We start from the raw sequence: 26,612 nt of genomic DNA on the forward strand, positions 1-26,612 counted from the left end.
TTCCAGTTTGGAGAATACTATTTTAGTCACTATATTACGCAATAAATTACCAGTAGACATTTATAAGAAAGCATAAGAACAGTCATTAAATTATCCTATAGACACTGTACTCCTGGAAGGTCTGTCCTTTCATTTCCTTAGCTTCTCACATCCATACATCAGCTCTTTTAAGTCCCTTCCTGTAGTTCAGAATTTCAGCAGATTCTGAAGACCATTGAAGTCAGACTTCTAAGGTTTTACTGGCTGTTTACTGCTTTCCAACCTCTCTATGTAATGTTGGAGAAATTTCCAGACAGGGGCACTATGGAATTATCCTATAGCAGACATCAGGAATGCTGGGGGACCTTTCATACATTAAAGGCATAAAAGAGCAGAGAGGTGCAGAAGGACCTGGGGAGTAGAAAGGTGCAGAAAGCAGACAGGACTTGTATACAAATCTCATCTGTTCACAAAGATTAGTTTAATAGTGCTAGACTCCCATGCAGTATTTCCTGAAATACATGATACTCCTCTCTCCTTTCCTTTATTGCTTGTCTGTCTTCTTTGATGCCCTGAGGCCATGAATAGCAAACATACTTTCTGAAGTACATGTACTTCTGAAGCTTTCATTAGTGCTCAGCAAACCACCCACCTTTCCCTGCCAAGGGAATAACCCCCAGTTTATGAAGCATTGCTGTGGGGCTAAAGAAGAGAGGGAGGCTCCTCTGCAGACAGAGTTCAGAGCAGCTGCTTTGGGCTACTGGCAGAGCCCCTGAAGGAGCCACTTTCTGCCTTTGGGCTGCAGAGGAAGCTGATGAGGTTTAGCTGTCCTTTCTTAAGGGAGCCTTTTGTGACCATCTCCCAGAGAGATTTAAATGTGGTCGGTGCAGCTGCCCTTGCAGAGGGGCCATGGGATGGTGTCACACGAGTCAAAGGCAGGCACAGGAGTGCCCAGCAGGCAAGGGGCAGCTGAATGCTAGGGGAGTGAGGGCAAACAGAAGCAGAGCGGCCTTGCCATCCAGTACAGAAAAAGGACAGAGCACATGACTGGCATTACATTTAAAAGCAAATGCACTCAATGCACATGCATCCACAAAATCAGATTTTTTTATACAATTGAGAATTACAGAATTGAGACACAGGGTATAAGGCCTGTGTGGTGGTAATTCCCTCAGCCAGCACAGAGGTTCTGAGCTCAGTGCTGCTTGTAGCCCCAGTGAAATCAACACTGCCATTTTAGGGTGTGCCCATACACACCAGATCTATCCCTGTGCAGGCTGTGCTTTTTCAACTCACAGCCCATCTGCTGAGCTGCTGTAAGGTACTGTCAGGAGGGTGAGATATAGTACATGGGATAGAAGAACCCAGGACTGACTGAAGGAGGCTGTGATAATGTTCCAGGTGTGATAAGAGGGTGGTGGGGTGTAGCAAGTAAATGTATCCTCATCATTTTGATCTGCAAAGGTAAGGGGTGTAGAAAGTAAATGTATCATCATCACTCCTTTCAGGCGCCTATAAATGGATGTCGTTGTGAGCCCCTGATAAATAAACTGGAGAATCAGCTGGATGCAACAGTGGAAGAGATAAAAGCTGAGCTTGGGACAGTACAAGATAAAATGAATATTAAGCTGGGCCAGATGGAAAGCAAGACTCAACACCAAGTAAGAACATGACCTGAAGTTCTGCTTGCCTATATGATTCAGAAACATATCCTAAACTTCATTAATATTTTCATTGTAAAGATTCATTTTTTGCTTCTTGTGTTGTAAAATCAATGCTGCACTCTAATACTCAAGTCCAGGGAACTGTGACATTCCACTGGGAATTGATGTTGCAAACTAGTGTCTTGAGAAAAAACAATTTAATGTGTTAAGCGGCTTCTGGTGCTTCTTTAGACAACAAATCTTAAGGGCTTGAGCCATTAAGAGAGAAAGAAGGCAGTCCTATGACTAGTCTGTTCATAATTGTCAAAATCCTCTTGCTGAATTATGTATGCATTGAGATTCAAGATCCTCTAAATTACTTTTTATTTTTAATTTAATAGTTATTCATTGGTAATTTTGTGATTGAGCCTCTTTGCAAGCTACATCTAGTTGTAGTTAGCAGCATTTTTAGAAACCAAGACTGAACTACAGACTGTAGTTTGATTTGCAGGGTTCAGGGGTGGGAGTTTGGTGTGTCACACGATGATCTCAGCTGCACAGTGTTGTTTCCCCACAGCTCCGAGTTCTGGACAAGCTGATGGCCGAGCGGCTGTCGGCAGAGAGGACAGAGTGCCTGCACCGCCTGCAGCAGCACACGGAGCTGGAGAAGAGTGAGGGGGAGAAGCGGCAGGTAGGGCTTGAAGCAGCCACTCCCTCTTGGTCCATCCCCTGGCAGGTCAGCTCAGGAGTTTCATTCCAGCAGGCAGAAAATATCAGAGATGTGTCACGTCTGTTAAAACAGGTAAAAGAGCTTCAAAAACCAATTTATTCCTGCCCACCATCTTAGTCACTAAACCAAATTTATGATGTTTTTGCAATAGAAATGAGGAATGTGAAATCCAGTCCCACCGCTGTAATTTAATTTGGTGCCTCTCTAGTGTGGGATCTACAACAAAATACTGTTTTTCTAACATAGTGATTTGCAAAAATTTCCAGCACTTAATTTTTCACAGTTGTGCTTTCAGCTTTTGCTTCATTAGAGGATATATGCAGGAACATATCCAAATAGTAAAAAAGACAAAGATCTGTGTTGTTCCTTTTCCTTCTCATCCATTTGGTTGTGGGCCCTGGGAATCTCTCCCTTCTTCTCTATCTGATCTTTTTCCCTCCCATGTATTAAAAGGCTGAAGTTCTTTCCTCTGATGTTAGCAACGCAGCACCATCTCCAAGCTGTGTATTACTGCCAGTAGGAAAGTCCTTTTTGGTATGCTTGTTCAACCAGCAGGACAAGAGCAACTGCTCCTATAGAGATCCAGCTCCTGCAAAAACTCACCATTTAAAACCTACTGAGAAATTTGTTTTTCTCCACTCAAACATGAATTTAAAAAACTGTTCATTTTCTCATTATTGGTATTCTTACAAGAATTGAGAAGTACACTTTGTGCTAGGAAAATATCATGAGAGTTTGTAAGACCATTCCAAATCCATGTAAAAAGACTGACAGCTGTGATAATCCTTACATAGGATACTGATCAAGATACTTCTGTCTAATGTCCACCAAACACTCTTCTCCAAAGAAAAGTACTTGCCAAACTAAGGCAGCTTTGATTTTTATTTTGTAAGAGACCTAAGTCTTGCATTGGCTTCTGAACATCTAAGCTTGTGCTCCATCTCCTTGTAATCTTCATTTAAGACACAAGATGCTGGAGTGATACATCACTGAACTGAATTAAGTGATGTCAGCTGTTTCTGCTCACTTAGGTCTAATTGAAACACGTGAAAAAACAGAATTGGGCTTTACTAAACACACTGACTAAATATCCTTGTGCCTAGGAGGGCCTGACCTAAATTTGTGATGTCACATGAACAGTAGGGTGAGAAGAGCTACTCCTACTTTAAATTATTTAAATGCATCTGCAGCTGACACTTACTAAGCATCTGTGTAATTTGAAAGCTGTTACTGATTTATCATTTAGTGGGGGACTCACCTTTATGACTGAATGAACAGAGAAGCAGAGGTTGGTAATTGTATAAAGTTGTCTCCCAGAGTGTCTAATTTGAATTTTACTCTTAAAAAATGACCACGTGCTGTTCCTTGCACTTAATATACCACTTAATATACCACCTTGCACAAAATACCATTGACTGTAGGTTTAGACAAGTCATCCCTGATAGAGTACTCAGAGTTGAATTGGAAGTAGCATATTCATATCTAAGAGGTGGTAGCTTGGACTAAAGAGACTGCCTTTCATAAGCTCGTGCATAGTTCTCCACCTTTTTTGATCTGGAGTCCTTTAAATATTCCCAGTGGCAGCATGCCCATCTGAACAGGGAGTCTAAGACCATAGATACCCAGCTTGCTTCTCTGTGTCCCTGCCACATGCCCTCAGCAGCCCAGAAACCACAGGATGTCATAATAGGATTATGTAATTTACAGTCTCTTTCTGATAGATTTCCTTGGTTGATGAGCTGAAGACCTGGTGCTTGTTGAAGATTCAGAATCTGGAGCTCAAGCTTTCTGGAGATTGCAGATCATCCAGACCAAAATCAACTTTGTCCACTTGTGAGTCTCTCACTGAGACCCTGGATACTGACAACAACCCCAACAGTGCCAAGGACTGTAAAGCCAACCAGCCTGTGCTGCAGTCAGAGGGCTCCCACCAGCATTCCTACATCACACTTCCAAACAGCCTCTTGGAAGATGGGGGAAGGAGCAGAGTCCAGATGCCAGAACAAAGCTTTGGGCAACACTTTTGCATTAAACAAGATGGAGCATTGGGTACAACCACGTCAGGTACTTAGCTGTCATATCCCTTCAAGGGCGAGCTCAGTAACTGAGGGGCACTTGTATTATTTATAATAACTCTGGTGGTGTGCTTTCCCCCCTCCATATGCCTGATGGCTTGGGATTTGAATGCCCTTCAAGGCAGCCACTGGGAATACTTTAAGAGGTGGCTGGGTGGAATTCTACTGATTGTTTCTGATGCTTCTACTTTTGCTTCTTTGAAGCAAAAGTCCTTTGGTGCTTTGAATAACTCTTGGCCCTGCAAGCTTTTGAAGAAAAAAAAAAAAAAAGAAATGTGCAGAACAGCCAGGTGTCCACAGCAAAGCAGAATGCTACCTGAGCCCTGGCTTCTGTAAGATACAATCTATATGTCCCCTAAACGCTAAGCAAAGTGAACAGGCATGGATGCCCCATCAAACAGAAGGGCATATAAGAGATCTTGTGGTGCTTGAGTGTGAGCTATTCTGCATTGAAACAGTTCAAAAGCATAGAAATGTGTGACCTTTCCAAAATTACTGGGACTGCAAACTTTGTAGAAGCAGGAAGTTCCTAAATATCAGCAGACACAACCTACTTTGGAAATCTAGACTGATAGTTGTTAAATGTCCTTCTGATGAAGTCACAGAAGGGTTTGGATTGGAAGGGGCCCTAAAGATCATCTAGTTCTGGACACTTTCCACTGTACCAGGTTGCTCAGAGCCACATCCAGCCTGGCCTTGCACACTTCTGAGGATGGGGCAACCACAACGTCTCTGGGTAACCTGTGCCAGTGCCTCACAGTGAAGAATTTTTGGCTAGTATTTATGTCCTTTGCCTGTTGTCCATCCTTTAATGACTTTCTATTACATCACCTGACTGTGAAGATGTGATAAATATAAGCTTGTACTAGGTACACACAAAACCCCATCATTCATCAAACAACGAGGTCTTCTGAGTGCTAAAATAAATGCCCAGAGCTTTTCTTAATATATTGTCTATAATTTGTTCTATAGGTACAGACCAGCAGGTGGCTGGTGGACCAGTTTCTTCCTCTGCCCCTGCTCAAGATGTCAGGCCAAAGGACAAAGCTGTGAGTGCCAGCACGTTCCACAGGTTCCAGCAGGAGCTGCCCTCCTCCGAGCTTTCGGGCTCCAAATTAAGACACGTTAAAGTTCAAGCTGCTTTGCAGCCAGTGACTGAACCTGCAAAGGCTGAACCACAGAGCGGCTACTTCCTTGACAAAGGAACTCAGACGAAGAAGCCCAGCAAAAGCGGGCAGTCGAGGCACAAAGCTGTGCACCACGGCGGGGCTCAGCAGGGCCAGGAGCAGCAGCCCTCGGGCCCGCCTGCCCCTCCGCTCAGAGACACCTCCCAGGCCCTGGAGATAACCCAGTACTTCTTCGAGGCCGTCTCCACGCAGATGGAGAAGTGGTACGAGCGGAAGATAGAAGAGGCCCGGTGCCAAGCCAACCAGAGAGCGCAGCAGGACAAAGCTGCGCTCAAGGAGCACATCAAATGCTTAGAAGAGGAGCTGAGCAAATTAAGGACTAAGGTGCAGAAAGAGAGCTAGCACCTGCCAGGCAGCTAATCAAACAACGGGACTCATTTTGGAACCTGCTGTATGGGAATTGGGCATATTGATAGATATTTGTAGTGCCTGTTACATCCAAACACAACACTCTATTTCAGGAGTAGAAATAACTTTGGAAACTCCATAACTGAGGAGAATTCATATGCAAACTATATTGATAACAAAGAGATGCTGCAGATTAGATCCTTTCTTTGTTATTTTCAAGAGTCTTTCAATATTACATTCTCAGTTTCCAGATGCTGCTTGAAACCAAACTGCATTAGTAACCAAAACTGCTTTCTGAAAAAAGGAATTCCCTTACTTCCACACAGGACACAAGACTAGAGGGTTCTACTGTATGCTACATGTAAACACGTTGTGTTACCAGTACTGAAATAAATCCAAGATGTTTGAAAGTTTTTGACAGAATTACTTAGTGATGAAGGGCTATTGATCCTATTTTAGATACTCCCAGGGCCTCTCTCTAGTCAGGAGAGGAGCCAAAGAACCCACTCCAGGTACAAGCCCAGGTAGCTGACAGATGCAGGCTTCTAGCTGGGAGAGGGCAGGCAGCTGTGGAGGGAGATGCTAGGGCAAATCATCCCAATAGGTACAGAAGCTTCAGCAGAAGCTTCACTTTGCTTTTCTCTTGGTTTTCCATTATTAAAACAAATGCTTAATCTGATTTGTCTTTTTTTTAATGGTGTCCTGCTTGCAGAGCTCCTCGTGATTACACTATTGTTGAGGCTCTACTCCAGTAATCTGACTAAGAATTTTGTTTAGGGCATGGATGACAAGTATTTTACTGTAACCATGGTCTGTTTTTTGTGTTGAATGTTTTATATAAATATTTTTTCCTTCAAGCAGGAAATGCCTAAATTGTCTACTATTGAAGAAGCTTGAAAAAGTCCTTTATCTAAGGAAGTGAAAGCTTGGCTTCCTGAATTCAAATTTTATTTTTCTGCAGTCAGGATTCTTTCTCAGGCACCTTGCCCAGACTGTCTACCATTTTTCTGCTGAATGATTCCTCCTGGTTTTTTCCCTTCTGTCTCTAAAAAGGAGACCAGGCCCTGATGAGCCTACAGGTTTTAGGACAAACAGTCCCACAAAACAGCACTCAACATTTAGTTTTATAATTGTGTTTTGTTATTAAATCAGAACTTTCATTGACCAATGTTGTCCATACTGACAGACTCCAGATAACTTCAAGGCACTGTAACTACTGCATCTGCATCCCTTTAGGGTTTCCTCCTTACACATCTGAGAAGGATCCATCAGATCCTGCTAGAAATAGAAGTTTATTTACCAGATCATGATAGAACAACTGTTCAAAAACAGTTCCAACACAGGATGGTACTGTTATGCCACGGAGAAAAATATTTTCTGTACTAAGGAGCTCCAAAAAAATACAAAATACTTTACAGTGTTGAAGAATGCCATTCACTAATTAGTAATTAAGCCTTTGTCTTCTTAGCAGATGTATAAAGCAAAAAAGTCCTATTATATAACAATATTTTTAAAGTTCCTATTAATGCACTATCATGACAGGAGAAGTGTATCTGCAGCTATGGAAATACTAGTTTTCTTGCTCTGACTTCTGTAGTCTAACATAGACACTTTGGTATGTTTACAGTTTTGTTTGAGCTACAGTAGGAATGCAGAAGCATGCTATTGAAGTTTTGTATCCCCTGGATGAAGTTCATGTCTTGCCAAGCAATTAAAGTAAGTGTTGCTCAGAAATGTGTGGTGTAACATTTTCTAGCCACAGAAAACTGACACAGTCCTCACTTGACTCTGAAGGGGGAACAGAAGATTGGAAACCTGTAAGCTTTTTGTTTGTGGTTATAAAACACAGAAGTGGAATCTGCCCTCTGTGCAGAGGGAGGCTGCAGGGATTGAGTGCTGTCTGTTGGCTGGTGCAGGTGTCCCTTTCAGAAGTTACAGGGCTGAGTTGTGCACAGATCACACACACACTCCAGAGCTTGCCCAAGCTCAAGGGAGAGGCTGTGCCTTTAACTCTACTTCCCATACAGACCACACTGGACCACACTCCTAGGTCCAAGTAATTTAAGTAAACCCAAGTAATTACCAAGTAATCTAAGGCAGTAACCAGGCTGCAGGTTACTGATTTTAGAGGTTCTCTGAGGCCAATGAGTGTATGGTAAAAGAAAGAGAAGCATTTTCTGCTAATTCCTTTCTATACCCCTCCCTTCTTCAAAACTCAGACTTTATAAAACAGGTGTGACCTATCTACCTGTCTCTTCAGGTAAATTTACTTACCCTCACAGGCTGTACTTGGACTCTTTAAGGCTTCTGGCTGGCAGCTTTATACCTGGCAAGCCCACAGAGCAGTGGAGATGAAAGGCAGCAGCACTCAAGGCATCAACATCTGTCCAGGGCCCTGTCAGTCCTAGCTCTGGATTATGTGCCCACAACCTGGAAATGTACAAACTGAGAGTCCAGGGGGTAATGCAGGCTCTGGGCTCTGAAAGGAAAGCACCATGGTGAGGCAGCAGGGCACAGCCTCCTGATTAAGGAACAGAAATCCAAGCACTGGCTGAAGGGGAATGGAAGGCTACTGTGATAACTGCCAACATTGGTTATGGCTGTTTAGTCAAAATACCTTTGTGAGCAGCACTTTCTCTTAACGTGAAAAATAAATCCCCAATACGAAAATGTTCATAAAACGTAAATTTTAAATGAAGCATTTTTAGGTATGTATTTTTCACTGACTGATTGAAGCTCAGAGGCTTCAGTCTATACCGATCTGAACCACAGCTCCTGCTCTCAACTGGGGTCATTCCTCCTGTAGCCTGGAATTCTGTCCTGTCTCTTGCCTGGTGCCAGTGGTGATCCCTATTTACCAGATTTGCTGCTAGCTTGTGCAGCTCAGGAATTCTGCAGAAAACCACCTTTGAAACAGGGGTTCTCCTCAAGGGAACTACAATAGCAGAGTGGAAGAGGGAAGAGATCCTGCACGTCTTGGAATCACAACCTAAAATGGTAAGGTATCAATCTGCTGCTGCCTGTCTAGTCATGTGGAGAAACTCCCCAGGTCATCCAGGCATTTTTAAATTAAATGGAAAAAAAAGATACACCACAGCTCAAGGAAAGTGAGAACAGTTGCAAGCTAACAATTAGAAGTAAAGTAGTATAACATTTGAATACACAAATAACTTTTGCAGTTAGTATTTTTCACCTGTAATTTTTCTTTATATATTGACTTTTAAATACTAGTTTGAAGGTATCTGGTAATAAACATCTCTGAGGCTAAAATCTCCCATTTTCATAAATAAAGACCTCTCCTTTTAAGTTTTATTCAGCTACTACTGAAAATCAACATCTACACACAAAACATTTTTTAATGTTTGTTTGTTCTGGGCCAATATATCCCAAATTCTTTTTTTAATCACAAATTTTGGTGAAAATCCTTGGTATAGTACATGAACAGCTGTCACTGAGAATATTACCAATTACAGCCACCACAGTAAAAAGTAGACAAAATAATCTGGCATATATTTATTTTCCATTGCACTGGCATTAACACAGGTGTTTAACTGCAATTTTTGGTGCTTTCTGCTTTTCCTGCAGCACATGGTACATCATCCATGCAGTTCTTTAATGTCCTTTGTGTTCAAGTGATTTCCACTTCTGAGGGTAGCAAAACTGAGAAATGGATTGAGGAAGGGGGAAAACCAAAACCCTCACTCTGGTAGATTTCCCCTTCAAACATCACCAGGTTGCCAGCAAAGGCTATCATTGTAACCACATTCTGGAAAAAACACTGTGTCTATTTGCAATAAATAAAAATTAAACTGTCAACAAAATGAAGATCAGGATTTAGCCAGCTTAAGTGTTCTCTGAAGTTCCTGAAGTTGCATGTTGCCTTGAGTAATCATCATCCTGATGGCATCCTGTAAAAGAGAATGGAATCTAGTGAACTGTATGTCTGTACACAGCATGGGTTTTACACAAGCACAAAGACTTTTAATGCATTAAAATACATTCAATAACATGTGCCTGTGTGTGTGCATCGCCTTTGCAAGCCAGTAGTGAGACCAGCACATGAGCATTATGGAGAGGGTTTTACACAGCAGATGCTGGTTTCTCTCAACATTATCTAAGGGTCTAAGGCTTTGTCAGCATAGTTCAGCCACCAATTCCTTGGGCACTGGCTAGAAGAGGGACTGAACGAGGAAGCAAAGGACAGGATATGTACAAGAAATGTGAAGACTTCTGCATTTCAAACTTGCATCATTATCCTTAACCATCCCATCTGATTGTATTCTGCTTAAATATAGGTTAAATTTAAGCTAAAAAAAGAAGAAAAAAGCTATAAAAAGCTTAACTGTTACTAAGTTTATGTTAATTACCATATATATACACAGTTTTCCTAATCTGTGATTTGAGTAAGTAGAGCATTTGTTTTTTTTTTGTTTTTTTTAATTCCAGATTATTCTCTGGAAATTTGAGAAACATTACTACTGCTTAGAGGGGGGGAATAATATTTAGAGATGCTGGATTATTTCTTCACATTAATGAGGAAACAGTAGCAGGGGACTTTTCACCAGTCCGGAAGCGACACCTACAAAACAAACCCCAAGACACAGGACAGTGCAGTGACCATGCCCGAGGCCAGGCGATCAGAGTGGCGGGTTCCCAATCCTCACCTCTTCTGTAGCATCCTTATTTCTCTTGAATTCCTCTCTGGCCCAGTCCCTTAAGTAGCGGCGATCCTGCTCAGCAGGGACCTCCCGGATAGCCCGCAGGATCTTGCGGTACAACTGAAGGACCTGCTGCCGCCTCAGGAACTGCCAAGGAGAGAGGGAAGTCTGCCCGCCGCCCCAGGGCACTGCTGCACGCTGCGCCCTCGGCGCTTTGTTTTGAGGGGTATTTAAACAAGCAGAGTTCCCCATCGTTTGTACAGGACGCAGCTTGCCCGAGCCCCCGTGCCCCGTACCTGCTTGAGGGTGAGCGCGGCCGGCGGGAGCCGCCCGGCGGCCATGACGCGGCTCCGCCCCTGTCCCGCCACGGGGCCGCCGAGCCCGCCCCGCGCGGGCGGGGCCGAGGCCGCCATTTCCTGCGTCGCCGCAGCGCTCACGGCCAGGCCGGGTTGTTTCAGCTTGGATCAATTCAAGGCGCAGACGTCGTAATTACAAAGAGTGGTACCTCTCTTTATTAGTATAGACGATACAAGATGCATAGCTTTTGCAATGAAAAATCACGTCCGTGATTTATGAAACATCCCCAACGCCTGCCTCGGACGGGGCAAACTTCACAGTGTAAAGTGGTAAGGCAGGGATCAGCGTATGGCGTGATTCAGAAAACTCCATGCTGCTATCGTCAGGCAAAAATCGGCAATAATTAAAAAGGATATGTTAAAACCGCAGAACAGTTTCAAGTATTCAAGTACTTTTTTTTTTTGGTTGATTAAAAACATGTGCCTCTCCTGCTCCCCCACTCCTTCCTTCCCAGAGGCACCTCCACATGGGTCATGCTGGAAAAGGCTTTATTTGTGAGACACCTCAACTTCCAATGCAGAAATGCCTTCCTAGGAACAAGACTGGTTTTACTTATGGCAGGGAGGGAGCGGCAGGAATAATATTACCTCTGTTAATATTACAAATGTTTGTTGTGTTTCTCCCCATTGCATAACTGTCCTCTGATACCTTGGGAGGATGCCCCCAAACCATTCTGTTCTTACACAGTCTCTGCTCCAGGGCAGCTCCTGCAGGATAATCCCAGTCAGGAAGAGCTTTATGAGCCCTCCCATGAAATGTAGTTTCTGTATTTCAGCAGCAGCAGTCAGGTCTGACCTTGTCTACAAAGCCTAAAGAGTGTCAGAGGCAGTCACCAGCTCAAACCACTGCCTGAGGGCATCGCTCAGAGTCTCTGGGAGCGCGTTCACGTCTCTAAGGATCATGTAGAACGGGAATGGGAATTCTTCCATGTAAGACCTGATTTCAGGCAATTCTCCAGGTCCTTTGAATATAGGTACTTTAATGTCCAAAATAGAATCCTGTAAAAAAAAGTGCTGATGTTACTACTAAATGACACACATATTCTATGATCACTGATAGAATTTACCCTATTTTCTAAGTACTTATAATTCTTCTCCTTAGATTAAAAGTTAATAAAATACTTTTAAGATTAAAAGCTCTAAGTGTTCAGTGGTAAATCAGAGCAAAAGCTGAACATTAATCAGTTACATTCTTTTGCCCTTTTAGATAAAAGAGTACTAATCCACGAATTATAGGCTAGAAGGGACTAAGCTTAAGCTTCTGCAATACCAAATTCTGTAAATAAATTGTCTTTTCTTAGCATATTACAATTTGCGTTTACTGTTGGCACTTTAGTTTCATTAATTTGATGCCTTCCCAAGAGTCTGTAAGCTCTTTAGTGCTGAGTTCAATTCATATTTGTGCAGTGCTCTAACAGAAGATTCTTTAGCAACTTCACAGTATTTCAGCAAATACTACAAAGACAAAAAGCAGATTAAACTCCAGCTGTGCTTCTTGTAAAGTAACTTCTCAGTTGCTCAGTGTAGCAGCTCAGAAATTAATAAAGGTTATGGAAAATACCTTTTTTTACCCAGAAAAAAAAGCTTATGAAAAAGACACCCAGAATTTTCACTTGATACTACAGCCAGGTTTCATCAGAACCTTTCAGCTGTTTGTCAGCAAGAGAACTGTTAGTTTTTCAACAGTAAATATAGCAGATGAGTTCTATGCAAAAATAAAGATACAGGAAGAAAACACAAACAACAAAATTAAGAGTCCTTACCACATAATTCTCTATCAGGCTTATGTTTGCTCACTTACTGCCTTACAGAGCCTTCCTGAAACACTCCCAGATATTTCAGCCTCCCAACCAAGGATAAATCAAGTTTTCTTCCCCCATTACCAGATGCAGGACTCAGCTTTCCCAACAGAGGCACTAAATAACTCTCACACACTCCCTTCTGTCTAATGTTTAATCTCATACTGGCTCCAGCTGTCATGTCAATTGGGGACTGCTGTCAGAAATTATCAAGCTGAATCAGAGCTGAGATGGAACAAAGCATCTCTCAAACTCCAAATCTGTCAAGCTGCCAGCTGCTTCCCTGGTGGCCAAGAGCTACAAGCATTCCGTTTGAAGACGGGAGCTCTCGGCCTTTCTGTGGCATGGAAGCAGAGAGGGCTTTTTTAAAACACAAAAGATAAAAAGCACAGTAGGAAGAAATGTTAGATCTGACAGACATGGAAAACTGCACTTGGGCTCAGTATCTCTGACCTCTACAGAAGATAAGGTAACTGTATGGCACTATAAAAGACAGGAAAAGGATTTGTATCAGTTTCTCATTCACTGCAGTTGAATACTTCTCCCTTGTTCACTTACCCGGGAATTAGGGTTGTCCAACACTACAAAAATAACAAAGATATTGGCACTCCGAGCTGCTTGCACTGCTGCTGTCACCCGCTCCTTGCCTTCCAAGAAAAGGCCTCTTCCATCAGACACAATCAAAAGCAGCTGCGCTGTTTCTGAGCACAAAGAACATTTCAAACTCCAGTAAGTTCAGAGTAAAACATTTAAAAGGCAAAACCCCCTATTTTGCTGTTTGGCCTGCTGGTATAATGGAAAAAGGAGTATTCCTAAGGATATTAACTCCTCAAATAGAATTCTGTCAAGTCAGTCCAATTAGTCTGAAGTAATCCTCCTGAAACATCATGCATCACACTCATGCTGGGTTCCCATTTCTGAAGACATGTTACTTGACCCAAGTTGTCCCTAGAGTCAGATATATCCCTCTAGAGGCACATTTTAAGTTATGTATTTAATTACACATAAAATCACAGTAATTATAGTCAGGAATGCAAGCCCTAATTGTTACAGGGGGATGCAGAACACACTTCTGTAGACAGGCCCCAGATGTGATAGGACTGTCTTTTCACAGAAGGAGGTGATGAACCCTACAGCCTTTTCTCTTGCCATCTCCCTAATCCTAAGGAGCTGACTGCTGCTCCATCCCCACCTAGTTTACACAGAACTGGATGCTGCTCCCTCTCAGAATATTGTGACACCCTGGCCACCCTGTGGCAAAGCAGCTGTGGATTATAAATCCCAGACTGTCCAGTTTTTTGAGTACTTCAACAACAAGAACTTATAAAAATACAAGTGCCACCATGACAAGCATTTAACTATCACAGAGCAATCTTTTAGACTAACTGTGGGGCAGACATGAGGCAAGCAGTCTTCCAGCTTTTCTTGGAAAAAAAAAAAGCAGCTCGTGACCTAAAGTTGCAGGACAGTGAAAGGCAGGTAGGAGGCAAATTCCCTCCTCAGAGCAATGTGCTTCTGGATACCCAGAGAACTCAAGCTCTCAAGCAGGAGCAGAAGTGTCTAGAGAGTGAGGATCCTTAGGAAGCTGGACCATGCTCCCAGCTGGCACTGTCTACACCTTAACACAGTCTGCAATCAGGAGGTAAAGGCAGACAGGTAATGTGTGCTTTTTCAAAAAGTCTTACACTAAATTTTAGTGACTTACTGACAAATATGAAGTAGGTGTCACCTGGGTTTTGAGCTAAATTTTACCAAAACATTGCTTTTGACAAAGCAAAACCCAAAGCCCCAATGCAAGTGATGTTTCAGTCCTAGGAGTCTTCCTGGCAGGATCCTACATCGGGACTGTAGTGAGCATTCCGCTGCCATGGCAACAAGCACAGTAACACTAAAAACTCACCCGGATTAATATTTTGAGACAACTGCTGTGCTGCAGCAAACATGTTTGCTGATGATTCTAGAAACTGCAGAGGAAATAGGTACGAAAATCAAGTTATCTCATCTTAAAAATAATAAACTTAAAAATGAAAACATTTCTAAAGAACAGCTTTCTCTCTTTTAAATGCTAAGACAGTCTGAACACGTAACACAGATACAGGTCTTAGCATTTTCCTGTATTAACTCCAGCTTTAAATTTATTAAGTATTTTTGAACTAAAGAATCTTCAGAGAGCCTTCAAACAGATTATTTTTTTCCCCAATACTAGACTAGCAAAGCCATCAACACAGTACACTGCTAATGAGATTAATGGCTTCTTTGAAAATATACATCCTGTTTCTAGGTTGAACTTCTTTGGCTTCAGCCTGAAACAGACTTATCTAGTTTAATACTCCCCATTAATATTAAGAACATCAACAGTACCCAAAATACTTTTAAAGACTCAATAAAGATTTTTTTATACTTAAAAGTGGTATACATCAGAACTAAAAGTGAGAAAACACTCTTTCTGTTATGACCATTTTACTTCTTTGTTATCTAACCTGCTATCAGACTCTCAAATACAAAAAAACTAGTAAGTGTTACAAAGTGATAATGAAGCTGCTGATATCTTGTCTGGAAAAGATTGGTAAACCTGTTGCCCTAGAGGCATTTTTGTGTACCTGGGCTATTTTTGTTTTCTTCTGCTGAAACTTGCAAAGACGCAGTATCCGTGTCCCTGACTGGTCACTGAACTGCTCGTGGAATGGGTGCAGCAGCTGAACTGTCTCTCCAAAGCTTCAGAGAACAGGAGAAAATTAGAGCAGGAAACTGGTATTTACATTCTGCTCTGAAGTACTGAAGAAAAGTTAAGATTTCAAATAAACTTACCTACACACAGCAATTTGTCCCACTTCTAGAAGAGTCAGAGCATTTCCTATAACTGCCAGGGATTCATATGCAAGCTGTTAAAGAAAAAAGTTGCATCAAAAGCATAGTCAACGTTTTACTCAAAGCCCAGTATTAAGTATGAAGAATATTACTGAAATTATTTTTTATCATCTAGAAAGAGAATTGAAAAGACTGGCTATCCTTCTGGCCTATCTTATGTAAGACAGTCAGTGCAATAAACATACACTAGTTCTGCTTGAGGGCTTCAGCTGACTGATTTAGAGACACCACTTTACGTAGCCTAATGAAATAAATAAGTAACTGTTCAGAAGGAAACACACCATTTTAATTAATAAAAATCCTACAAGTGGTCTATGATGAATGGGTATTTAGTGCTCCAATGAACTGCCAGATAAGGAAGTTTCAGACTTTTGTAGGCCACAGCAAGTGGTTTTACAGTGGATATGTACACCTCTACCAAACTTAACAGCTTATCCTTTCAGCTAGTTTTCACTGATCTTATGTTAATAATTCTCTCAGGCAAGAAGTGACAAGAGTTCAAGCACATGGACTGGAAAAATAGGTGCTTTGGAATCATCAGACTTTCCAGCAGCCACCAGCCCCGTATGAAACAAGTCAGCAACTACACATCAATGACAGGTGGTTTCTCCATGCTCCTCCCAAGGAGCCACTCTAATCACCTGTTTAGAGTGATTGTCAATCATACTAGAGGAATCATCAATAGCCAGGCAGATCTGGTACTGCCGTTTGCTGGGCTTGGTCCTGCGCAGCCAGATCTTGTCCTTTCGGAACTGACTGGCGATGTACGGGATCACTTTGCGCATGTTCAGCCTCTTGCCAGTTCTGTAGTCTCCCCTGAAAGTTGGGAAAACAGACACAGTGACAGGGGTTCTCAGCAGGTATCTCATTCTGGAAATCCATGTCCTATGCAGCATAGCCATGAAATAGTTTTCTTTTAAATACAACAAATATTAGTAGTTTTAATACTGGTATTTTGTTATAGATGAAAATATCCCCACATTTTTAATGTAAGATGGATATTCAGTGTTTTAAAAGAAGTTCACTTCCAGGTACCTAAAATGGAAGGCAGACCTTGAATTTACATTCCACCAGTTTGAAACAAGTCTATATTTCTTTAAAAAATAATCATTTAATGTTATAAACAACGTAAAACATTTTGACATTTTACATAATCTTTGACTTAACTTCAAATGGTGAAGTTCATTAATCACCTGTTGCTCAGGAGGAAAAAAAAAGTAGAAGGCAATATCCTTAGGGTGGGTGCCAACTACTATATCATGTTTGCATTTCATAAAATAACCTAATGTTCCTGTACAAGGAAATTGAAGGCATTTGCAAACAGGAATAATTTCTCTAATGCAAGAATGACATAATGCTGCAGTTTTACAGAGGTTAAAGTGCCCCAAACCCATGAGTTTAAAGAAATCAGAAGCCTCAGAAAAACCCAACTTACTTCAACTTGGCAGCCTGAGTGGGTTCCAGGATGAGTCGCAGCTGTTCACAAAGCTGCTGTGATAGAGGAGCTGTCAGTACTAAATACTTCTGCCACAGCTGTGCTGCTTCCTTCTCCTACAACATCACACAAAGAAATTAAAGTGAATTATGAAAGAACAAAACAAGAGGGGGAGCACTGTCTGAAGAAAGAAACTGAACCACAGTGCACCAAGCGGAAGGCAGTAATCAGCTAAAACTGAGGGTGCCTCACATGACAATCTGCATTCACATTCAAAACAAGATCTGAAACAGCATCCTGCTTCAAGAATAATGTAGCATGCTTTTTAAAGTAAGGTAAATGTAACCACAAAAACAGTATCTATATAATGTGATTCCAGCCTGCTTGGATTCCTCAATGTTTTAGCAGTAAAAGAAGATGAAATAATGCAATGAAGGATTCTTATGACAGTTTTATATTCAAATGAGGTCACGAACCTCCTCTGGAGTTCCAGGCTGTTGTGTCTGCCAAGCTTCCAATTGCCTTTCAAGTTCCTTTCTTAGCTCTTCAGGATCTCTAATGATGTGCTAGAAGTGGAGTTACAAATTTTATGAGACAGAAAATTAAGTTTACACATCTGGTGATTCCCAAAGCATAGCAAACTATAAAGAAAGTAAAATGCATTGTCCTCATTCTTATAAACAAAAAAAAAAAAGCCCAAATACCTCAATGAAGATTCTAAATCTCCACGTTTTTTTAAGAGCTTCTATGTACATGAAGGATAAACACCTCCCCACAAATATCTCCTTATGCGATTTAATCAACATAGAAACAAAGCTAGGAACATCTATGATAATGACACTGAAGTAAAATATAGAATTTCAAGATAAATCAATGAAATTATCTTGACAAACACCAGATTTATCAACAGCATAATGGAGACCAAACTATTGAACAATAGACCTAACTAGTATCTTTGGAAACAAGAGTACACTTCACTTAGTTATATTTTTATACAAGCTTCATTGAAACCACTTGAAGATTGAATGACATCATCCTTGTTACCTGGCACCAAATATTATTTGATAAGCCATTCTATTGAAGGACACCCAATAGTGACAGCCTCTGTTTTCAGTGACAGCCTCTGTCCCTGACTTACAAACCCCCAGTTTGGCCAAATAGCAATACATGGTCTGTATAACCTGCAGGCTTACAGACTAAGGAAAATAAGCCCATGACTCCAAGCTCAATAGTCCCAGTAACTTCTCATTCCTCAAGAAGCAGCAGCTGTCCCACTGGTCACCAGCTGCACATTTAAGGAAGGGAGAAAGAACAGAAATGGAGCAGATTTCTCTCTTCTTCCTTCTGCTGAAAGCTGAGAAGCTGCACTTTTCCCCCAGCTGCCTCTTTCCCTTCCCCTTTAAATGGCGCTGCAAGAGCTCCCTCTCCTGTTCCACATTTTGCATGCCAGTTGGAAAAAACCTACAAAGTTCAAAGCCACAATTATTCTGACAACATGACAATACTTGCACTCAGCAGCCTTTTTCCAAAAAGCTGAAACACTTGGCATTAGGGTAGAAATACTGAGTGCAGCTGGCACACAATCCTTTCTGTGTTATGCACAGAAACAGTAAAATAGCACGCTCTAAGTATGTACTTAGGACACCATACTATAAGAATGAAAGGTCAATCCTTCTAAAAAAAAACCACACACTGAAAATATTTATATTTTATCAACTGCTTATCCCCCACCAACTGCTTCTATCCCATAGGTCTTCATGATAAAATGTGCTTTTTCACAGAAGTTTGCACTGGAAAACTATGCTACAGCAAGCTCTAGGATCTTCTAGGCCATGGTATTTTTGGATTGAGACATTAATAAAAAGCTCAAAAAGATTCTACAATACCTACAATCAGCTGTTATAAAGAAGTATTATATTAATGTATAATGACTGAATTGGCTGGAAAAAAGAAATTCTAGTCTTTTGCATTCACAGAGTTTCATTAATACAGGTCAAACAAAACCATTGCTTTCTCCTGCTGTAGCTGAAAGAAGACAGACTGGGTATCCTACCTGGGGAATGTCCATCAGGAACTGGTGGGCTGTGTGTATGGTCGAGTCCTTGCTTCTCTCTGGCTTCTCTTCAGCCACCTTTGGTAGTTTTTCTGGTGCAGAGTCACTGACATCCTCTGACTCAAAAGTCTGGAGCTCTGGCTCCATGTCACTTGGTCCTACAATCACAAAATTAATTACTGACTTCATGGGTCAACATAATACAAGAAACAATATTGTATCTGTCTCTTTCACAGAGCATCTCATATGCTTTGTACTGCAGCTGACATTTCCTTCTAAAAGAAGTGACAAATTTTAAGACATTTAATTCTAGGAATGGGATGAATACATCTTGCAACTCACTGGAACAGAAAACCATGCATTTCCTAATGCAAATTGTTTTTCTATCTTGTAAACTTCTCGCCAAACAAAGTAATAGTTAACAGATATTTGACACCTGACAGTTCCAATGGTGAAGTAAACTTACTGACTCTCATAGTCTCTATGACAGAATGATAGGAGGTATAAAGTCATATGAGGAGTCAGAAAACCATCATTAAAAATCTTTGCTGATCTTTTACTCTCTGATTTTTTTTATAGAACAGCTTTTTATAAATCAAAAATCAATTTACAAATAAAGGAATGGACTAGAGAGTTTGTTTCATTACTGTTTCTACTGTACTATGATATTTAACAACTAATTTCTTAAGAACTATTCTAAAGGAGATAAAGAATGATGTTGTAGGACATTTCAAAGACCAGTTTTTCCAAACATAGTTAGAGAATCATGTGGAAAAACAAGTAGACTGAGTACATGCACATCTGTACCATAAATAGAGTCTAGCAAGAGATCTAAGTGATTAAAGCTCAAGGGAGTGGGAGGCAAGAATGTAAGCTTGTAAAACTTGTCTCCCCTCTCCAGCCATGCTTTCTGTTGTTCAAGAAGAAATCTGTTCAAAATTCCAATCTATGATGTCATTTACCTAGATTCATCAAAATTACAATTTCTATTGCAATTGGCAAGAGATACTTCTACCTAGCTTTTTTTTTGAAGGCAGGGTGGGGTGTGTGGCTGACAAGTCAGACCTACCTTGTCTACCAACTACTGCTGTTAGCTGCTCAGTTTTGTTCCCACTTCAGAAAGAAGGCAGTGAGAGTTTGGTGCTACCTCACCAGATGTTGTTCAGACCAGCTCCTCAACTTCTTGCTGGTTTTTTTTTTTTGTTTTTTTTTTTGCCAGAAGTTATACATAAAACAGTTGAGTTTTGTGGTGCTGATGGTGGTGACACTGGAATGCATTGTTAAATGCCAATTAATTAAGTGAATTGGCACTGTGTTGAACAGCAGGGAAGTGTTTGCTTTTTATTTCTTCAAAGTGGTGGATAAAGATTAGAGACCATTAACTTGAAAGAAAGCAGTAAACCTCTCTCTCAATCAGTTTAGCAAAGGCTAATGCTGGTTACTGGGCAGAAGTAAGAATACTGCTGCAGAGGAATCAATTTAGAGCAGGCATTCAGCCTTATGAAACATATCTACTACATGCAAATTTTAATACCTACATATACATCTAAAGATCCATATCAGCATGCATTTAGAATGCTTTACAAGTTAATGTACCAGAAGGTTTAGTGGCATTAGACTTCTTTTTTTCTGGTTTCAGCTCTTCAGTGTCTACTGCTCTGAGATCCTCATCTTCCATTTCTGTTTCCATTGCTGCATCTTCAAAGTCTCCTTCTTCCTTCTCTTCAGAAGGCATAAAAGGTTTCTCTTGCTCCTTGCTAGCTACATCTGCACAAAGACAACAACACTTGTGAATAGGAAAGTGGAAGGAGAGGTAGTACAGTTAAAAAAAAAATAGCATTCTGAGGCCACTGTGTATCAATTTCAGTGAACTTAGAAGAGATCTGAGGCTCAAACCTCTGTTTGATCTTTCATTCTGGTGTGCCGTGTTATGTCAGTAAGCTGTTGCCTTGATTAGCTGAAGTAAGATTTGAAAAGAATAGATTGTAAAGATATTAAGATAAAATTTATTTTTAAAGTCAAAATCAGTATTTTCAGAAGTGTTACTGTTGGTTAGAGTCTGACTGCACAGTAGCATTTATTGTAGTGAAATGGTGTGGCACCTTTAACCAAAGCAAGATAACTTAAGAAAGCAAACAGGGGAAACTACAGCAAAAACAAGTGTTTCACGATTTGATTCTGCAATGACAACTCTTTACCCCCAGAAATCCCACTGTACCATATGTCTGTGCATCATAGTGTTCAGAGCTTTGTTTAATATGTTCAAATGCATCAGCCTCCTCCACATTTTGTTTAGGCTGAGCTGCATCCTGCTTTGCTTCACTGCTGGATTCCATGGTTCTCAGTCGCTTGTGGATGCATTCATTGTGATCTCCCATCGAGCGCTCGTTGTCTGCCTGGCCAGGTTTCCTCTTGAAACTCTGAAAAGGAACAAATTAACACCATGAACTTCCAGAGAGGTGTAACCCACCACTAATGAGAACTGTGCTCTGACAAGGAGAAACTGAGTCCTGACTATTTGCTGGTCAATATTAAGACATTTAAACAAAAATTTAAAAGAAGAGACCAACCTGCGTATTTTTTATGCTTTGCTTCTGAGAAGCCATCCGGGCCATGCGTGTGGATTCATGGCCTTCTGACTGATTTGCACTTGAAGCTCCAGTTCCACTTTCCTGAAAGAAAAAAAATAAATTTCAAGTGTAACCAAAAATAGAAAAACTACTGTAAACAAACTCCAGATGTTAAACTGCCGTGCTTTGCTACTTTCTGTTCTGAATGACCAATGGCTCATAACTGCAAGTATAATTCTTATGGAGAGCAGACAAGCCACTTCTACAGTTCAACAATTATCCTAAACTTATCTTTACAGCAGTGAAAGTGCTGGGTATCTACATGGTCTTTACGTTTTTTTTCAGTGAATTTACAACTGGTATAAACTAAGGTCTTATATACAGTTCTTAAAAACTATGGCAGCAGTTCCCTGATTTCAACTTGAAAACACAATTTAGCATTGTGAAAACACAATTACCAAATTTAGCATTTTTAACTCCAACACTTCCACATAATTTACCTCTTTAGACTGGTCTCTTTCTGAAGCCTCTCCAGCCAGCTCAACAGCACTGTCACTCTGCAGATTTTCTTGCCCAGTCTGCCCTTGTGTTTCATGCTCCATTCTTTCCTCGGCCTCAGGGATCTCTTCATCCATCTCTGAATTACCTTTATCCTCCTCTTCCTGAAATAACAGATTATTTTAACATTCTAAAAAACACTGAGAACTGTGTGTTACTGAAAGGCACTTAAAGACAAATACAGTTGTAAGACACAGTCAGGATGGCCTAACAAAGGGAAAGGCCCGTTTAACTGGATAGCCCTTCTGTGATGAGGTCACCAGCTTAGCACATGAAGAGAAGGCAGTGGATGTAGTTTTTCTGGATTTTTAGTAAGGCTTTTGATAGTGTCCCTCACAGCATCCTTTTGGACACGTTGTCCAGCTGTGGGATGAGTGGATTCACAGTATGCTGGGTGGATTCTAGGGCTAAAATAGTTGTAGTGAATGAGATTTCATCTCGTGACAGTCACCAGTTCCTTGGGTTTCAGCTCCAGGACTAGTCCTCTTTAATGTATTTATCAATGATCTAGATACAGGAGTTGAATGTTCCATTAGCAAGCTTGCTGATACAAACTGGGAGGTGCTTTTATCCTCTCTTGGAGGATAAAAGGCCCCTTGCAAAGGAATTTAGATTGATTGGGGCACTGGACTATGATTAATGGGATGAAATTTAACAGGTCCAAATGCTGGATTCTGCACCAAGGATGGAATAACACTGGGCTCAAGCATAGAGGGAAGAGAAGTGGTTGGAGAGCAGCCCTGCAAAGGGATCTGGGGATGCTGGCCCACAGCAGGCCCTGTGTGAGTGAGCACTGAGCCCTGGCAGCCCAGAGGGCAATCCCCATCCTGGGGTGCATCAAACACAGCAACACCAGCTGGTCAAAAGAGGTGCTGAATCCACTGTATTCAGCATTGGTGCAGCCTCATCTGAGTGCTGTGTGCAGTTCTGGGCCCCACAAGTTAAGAAGGACGTGAAGGTCCTTAAATGTGGCAGAGGAGAGTAACAAAGGTGGTGCAAGGGCTGGAATGTCCTATAAAGAGCGGCTAAGGACTTTGGGCTTATCTAGTTTGGAGAGAAGGAGGCTGAAGGGTGGCCCCATTGCTCTCTACAACTTCCTGAGGAAGGGACATAGAGAGAGAGTTGCTGATCCCTTCACCCTGGTACCCAGTGATAGGATGCATGGGAAGGGTCATTAGGAGTTTAGTATCACTTCTTTACTGACAGGGTGGTCAAACATTGGAAAAGGCTTCCTAGAGAGGTGGCCAGTGCCCCAGAGCTGTCAGTGTTTAAGAGGTATTTGGATCATGTGCTTAATAAATATGCTTAAACTTCTGGTCAGCCCTGAAGTGGTCAGGCAGCTGGACTAGATGATCACTGTAAGTCCCTCATGACTGAAAAAGTTCCACTCTAACACAAGGCCAAGGAGGCAGCAGGAACACAGACAGCAGAAACACATGCTTAATAAGCAGTTCTTAGTATCTTGATGAAGACCCTCACTGTGTCTATTCAATGTCAAATTTGTTTCAGAGTATCACATAGCACATCCATTTCTTAAATCTCGTATAAGGCAATTAAAAAAAAAAGAAAATCACACTTTTATTTATTACACTGTACCTGAGGTTGAAGGCCTTGGTCTTCATTAGGGATTCCCTTATCTTCAGCAGATTCATTTTTTTTCTCATCAGGTGGTTGCGACTCTTCCTCTTCTTCTTGTGCATCCTCAGTGTTCTCTGCCTTTTCTTCTTGATCGTGATCTTGATCTTTATCTCCTTCATCTTCCTTCTCCTCTTTATCTTCAGAAATGCCTTCTTCAGCTGCTTTTGCATCTTGATCATCTCCTTCTGTCTCACCAGTATCCTCTGCATTCTGTTCTTCTTTCTTCTCTGCCTCATTTAAATCCATAGGTTTCTCATCTATTTCAAAATCATTCTCTTCTTCTGGATAAAAAAATATCAGAAAGGTATATAAAACTTTCAGTGAAGTATAGAGACAGTGAATATTACAGGTATTTGGTATAAAACTGCCCAGCCTGTCAAAAACCCATAAAATAGTCAGTTCTATACACAGAATCTGTGTTTTCTATAGCCAGATAATTCCTTTAAGTCACAGCTGATTTCTAGCTAGCAGTACAACAGGATGAATTCCTAGTAACTTCCTTTAACCTAATATTCCTGAAAGCAAATTGACTTTCGAGAGTACAAATGCTTAGAAGTATAAGAGAAGAAAAATGAAACCACAAAAGCAACTGGACAATTAAATAAGGAGATTCCAGCCTGAGTTAGGCTGTATCACTTGGGCACCATGAAAAACATGCTCCACAGTGTGCATGAAAGGGAGGTAAAGGAAAATGTTGTCATGCTGACGTCTTGTCTGGCCTGCATTTGGTATGTTGGTATTTGGATGCACAAATGAATTTGTAGCTTACTGGTGGTTACACTGAATCCTACCACCATCTCTCTCCTTTCTGTAGACAAAAAGGGTTCATGATCTGATCGTCCCCCCACCCCGCTTTCATGTGGCTTTCATCTAGGAATCTGTAGAGATTTTCAGCTGTACCTTCCTCCTCCTCATCATCACTCTTCTCATTACTCTCCAGATTCAAATTATCAGGCAGGTCCAAAGGTTCAATTTCAGGCTCCTTTTCTTGCTGGCCATGATAAGGATCTACTTCATTGTCATCATACTCACGCTGTCAGCAAAAGAATGAGGGAAAAAATAACAGGCACGGACTAAGTGTGAGGATAAGCTAAGATCAGAAACAAGATCCTACTCTCCTCCCTAGGACAAAGACATACTGGATACAATATTACATTTTGATCAGTTAAAAGTGGATTTCCAGTGGTACACATGATCATGCATAAGGAGCAGAAAGATTAATTTCAGCAAATACATTTACATAAATTGGTGGTACTTACAATCACCATGTTTTGTGTTCCAAAGCCAATTTTCCTAGCTGAAACATTCTAAACAGAATATGCACTCTTGGTGATGCTAAATGTACTCTTGCATACTAAGGTGTTTCTTTTGCTAAACACAACAGAATTAGAGTTTTGAAGCTTTGTCCATCAAAACATCAATTCAATGTAAAGCCTGTTTTGGCAGCTATTACAAGTTCAGCTATTACATATTCCAGAAATCCTTTCTGGAATATGAATCAGAAAATAAATGTGTATTATAATGGATACAGTATGGTTTACTTTTAGCTCTGAAATGAATGTTTTTCAGGGTGCTTCACTATTAAAAAAAAGCATTTCAAATTCTCAGAAACATGGTATGAGCAACAGAGTATACTCCATTTAGTCCAAATAATTTTTACCTCATCAATTTGTTCATGGATTTTCTCTTTATTTCCACTGTCCTCTTCCTGTTGCTCTTTTTCCTCATTCTTGGGAGGCTTTTTTTTATTATCCTTGTTTCCTGTCCCCAAGTTGTCATCTTTTGCAACGAGCTCTGAATCCTCCTATTAATAAATCCAAAAGAAGCTCAATTAACTTTATCCACTTTTCAAAGTCTTAGTGACATCATCTCCTACTAAAAAAAAAAAAAAGACAACACTCAACAGAACATATTCCCTGAAATTATCCCCTTCTAAGGCAAAAAGCTACAAGAGCAATTCCCATCTGGGTCACATTAAGTTAGCAGAGTTCAATTCCTTTGATACTTTCCCCCCCCCATCTTGTTCCTTATTACCTCATCCATTCCTGGTCCAGTTTCTTCTGTTTTACTACTAGCATCTTCATCATCATCATCATCATCTTCATCATCCCCCCAGAGCCTTTCATCTAGTTTATCATCAGCTTCAGCATTATCAAGATTGCCCATCTGCTTATCCAGTTCTTCCTCTTCATCTGAATTTTCCTCATCTTCTGTGTACAGTTCAGAATGTGTTTTGGTACAGAAGAGAGAAAGATGTTTTGTTAACTTTAGAAGCAAATAAGCAATCATACTTTGAACCTAAATTTTATCACCCCATTCAGTTTAATTGATATAAGCTGCAAAGGACACACATGCACATGTTATAGGAAAACATCAACCATTACTAAACTAATTTATAACTTTTCTTATAAGTTTGCCATAATGAAAGAACCAAACCATTTTTCTCCAATTCTCCATCATGCATCTTTCCTTCAAAGTCTTCAGACATTTCAATTGCATTGTCTTCTCCTTCAATGTCTGGTTTAGAATCTTGATCCTCTTTCTCCTTCTCTTTCCCTTTTTGATAACTGTCTTCTATCTAAATCAGTGGTAAAGCAAAAAATTACAATTAATCTTGCCTATATATTAAAAGTTTCACAAGCATATTAAAACACACAAAAACATATTGTGATATTAAAAGTATCACAACAAGATCATAAGCTGATAGGCAAAAAT

At 40.8% G+C, this 26,612-nt stretch overlaps 3 protein-coding genes across 3 annotated transcripts in view; 1 reads left to right on the plus strand and 2 right to left on the minus strand.

Annotated features, from left to right (window-relative positions):
- Positions 1-7,696, plus strand: part of ANKRD6 (ankyrin repeat domain 6) — an 84,582-nt gene extending 76,886 nt beyond the window's left edge. The window contains exons 15-18 of the mRNA XM_063153009.1: positions 1,488-1,640; positions 2,200-2,313; positions 4,074-4,267; positions 5,461-7,696. Of these exons, the coding sequence (XP_063009079.1) occupies positions 1,488-1,640; positions 2,200-2,313; positions 4,074-4,267; positions 5,461-5,956 (957 nt within the window). The 3' untranslated portion in view covers positions 5,957-7,696. The remainder of the gene's footprint in view (positions 1-1,487; positions 1,641-2,199; positions 2,314-4,073; positions 4,268-5,460) is intronic.
- A 1,764-nt stretch (positions 7,697-9,460) lies between these two features.
- Positions 9,461-10,980, minus strand: LYRM2 (LYR motif containing 2). The gene is made up of 3 exons (XM_063153008.1): positions 10,917-10,980; positions 10,627-10,767; positions 9,461-9,870 (listed from the first exon to the last, which is right to left on the minus strand). Exons 1-3 carry the CDS (start codon positions 10,959-10,961, stop codon positions 9,790-9,792), a joined length of 267 nt encoding a protein of 88 aa, XP_063009078.1. The 5' UTR covers positions 10,962-10,980; the 3' UTR covers positions 9,461-9,789.
- A 621-nt stretch (positions 10,981-11,601) lies between these two features.
- Positions 11,602-26,612, minus strand: part of MDN1 (midasin AAA ATPase 1) — a 92,168-nt gene continuing 77,157 nt past the window's right edge. Inside the window, exons 85-102 of the mRNA XM_063153010.1 lie at positions 26,334-26,475; positions 25,932-26,107; positions 25,558-25,701; positions 24,798-24,930; positions 23,856-24,178; positions 22,202-22,363; positions 21,702-21,803; positions 21,350-21,551; positions 20,728-20,898; positions 19,132-19,289; positions 17,555-17,644; positions 17,079-17,194; positions 16,285-16,459; positions 15,584-15,657; positions 15,376-15,490; positions 14,676-14,739; positions 13,334-13,476; positions 11,602-11,975 (exon numbers count right to left, since the gene is read on the minus strand). Coding sequence (XP_063009080.1) covers positions 11,787-11,975; positions 13,334-13,476; positions 14,676-14,739; positions 15,376-15,490; positions 15,584-15,657; positions 16,285-16,459; positions 17,079-17,194; positions 17,555-17,644; positions 19,132-19,289; positions 20,728-20,898; positions 21,350-21,551; positions 21,702-21,803; positions 22,202-22,363; positions 23,856-24,178; positions 24,798-24,930; positions 25,558-25,701; positions 25,932-26,107; positions 26,334-26,475 — 2,679 coding nt within the window. The 3' untranslated portion in view covers positions 11,602-11,786. The remainder of the gene's footprint in view (positions 11,976-13,333; positions 13,477-14,675; positions 14,740-15,375; positions 15,491-15,583; positions 15,658-16,284; positions 16,460-17,078; positions 17,195-17,554; positions 17,645-19,131; positions 19,290-20,727; positions 20,899-21,349; positions 21,552-21,701; positions 21,804-22,201; positions 22,364-23,855; positions 24,179-24,797; positions 24,931-25,557; positions 25,702-25,931; positions 26,108-26,333; positions 26,476-26,612) is intronic.

The sequence above is a fragment of the Melospiza melodia genome, chromosome 3 (genome assembly GCF_035770615.1).
Source record: "Melospiza melodia melodia isolate bMelMel2 chromosome 3, bMelMel2.pri, whole genome shotgun sequence".
Classification (NCBI taxonomy): domain Eukaryota; kingdom Metazoa; phylum Chordata; class Aves; order Passeriformes; family Passerellidae; genus Melospiza; species Melospiza melodia.

Coding starts and splice junctions, on each gene's coding strand:
- LYRM2 (XM_063153008.1), bottom strand. CDS start 10,961: ATGGCCGCCGGGCGGCTCCCGCCGGCCGCGCTCACCCTCAAGCAG. Junction 10,768..10,916: donor CCGCGCTCACCCTCAAGCAG/GTACGGGGCACG, acceptor TCTCCTTGGCAG/TTCCTGAGGCGGCAGCAGGT. Junction 9,871..10,626: donor ATAAGGATGCTACAGAAGAG/GTGAGGATTGGG, acceptor TCTCTTTTACAG/GATGCCATCAGGATGATGAT.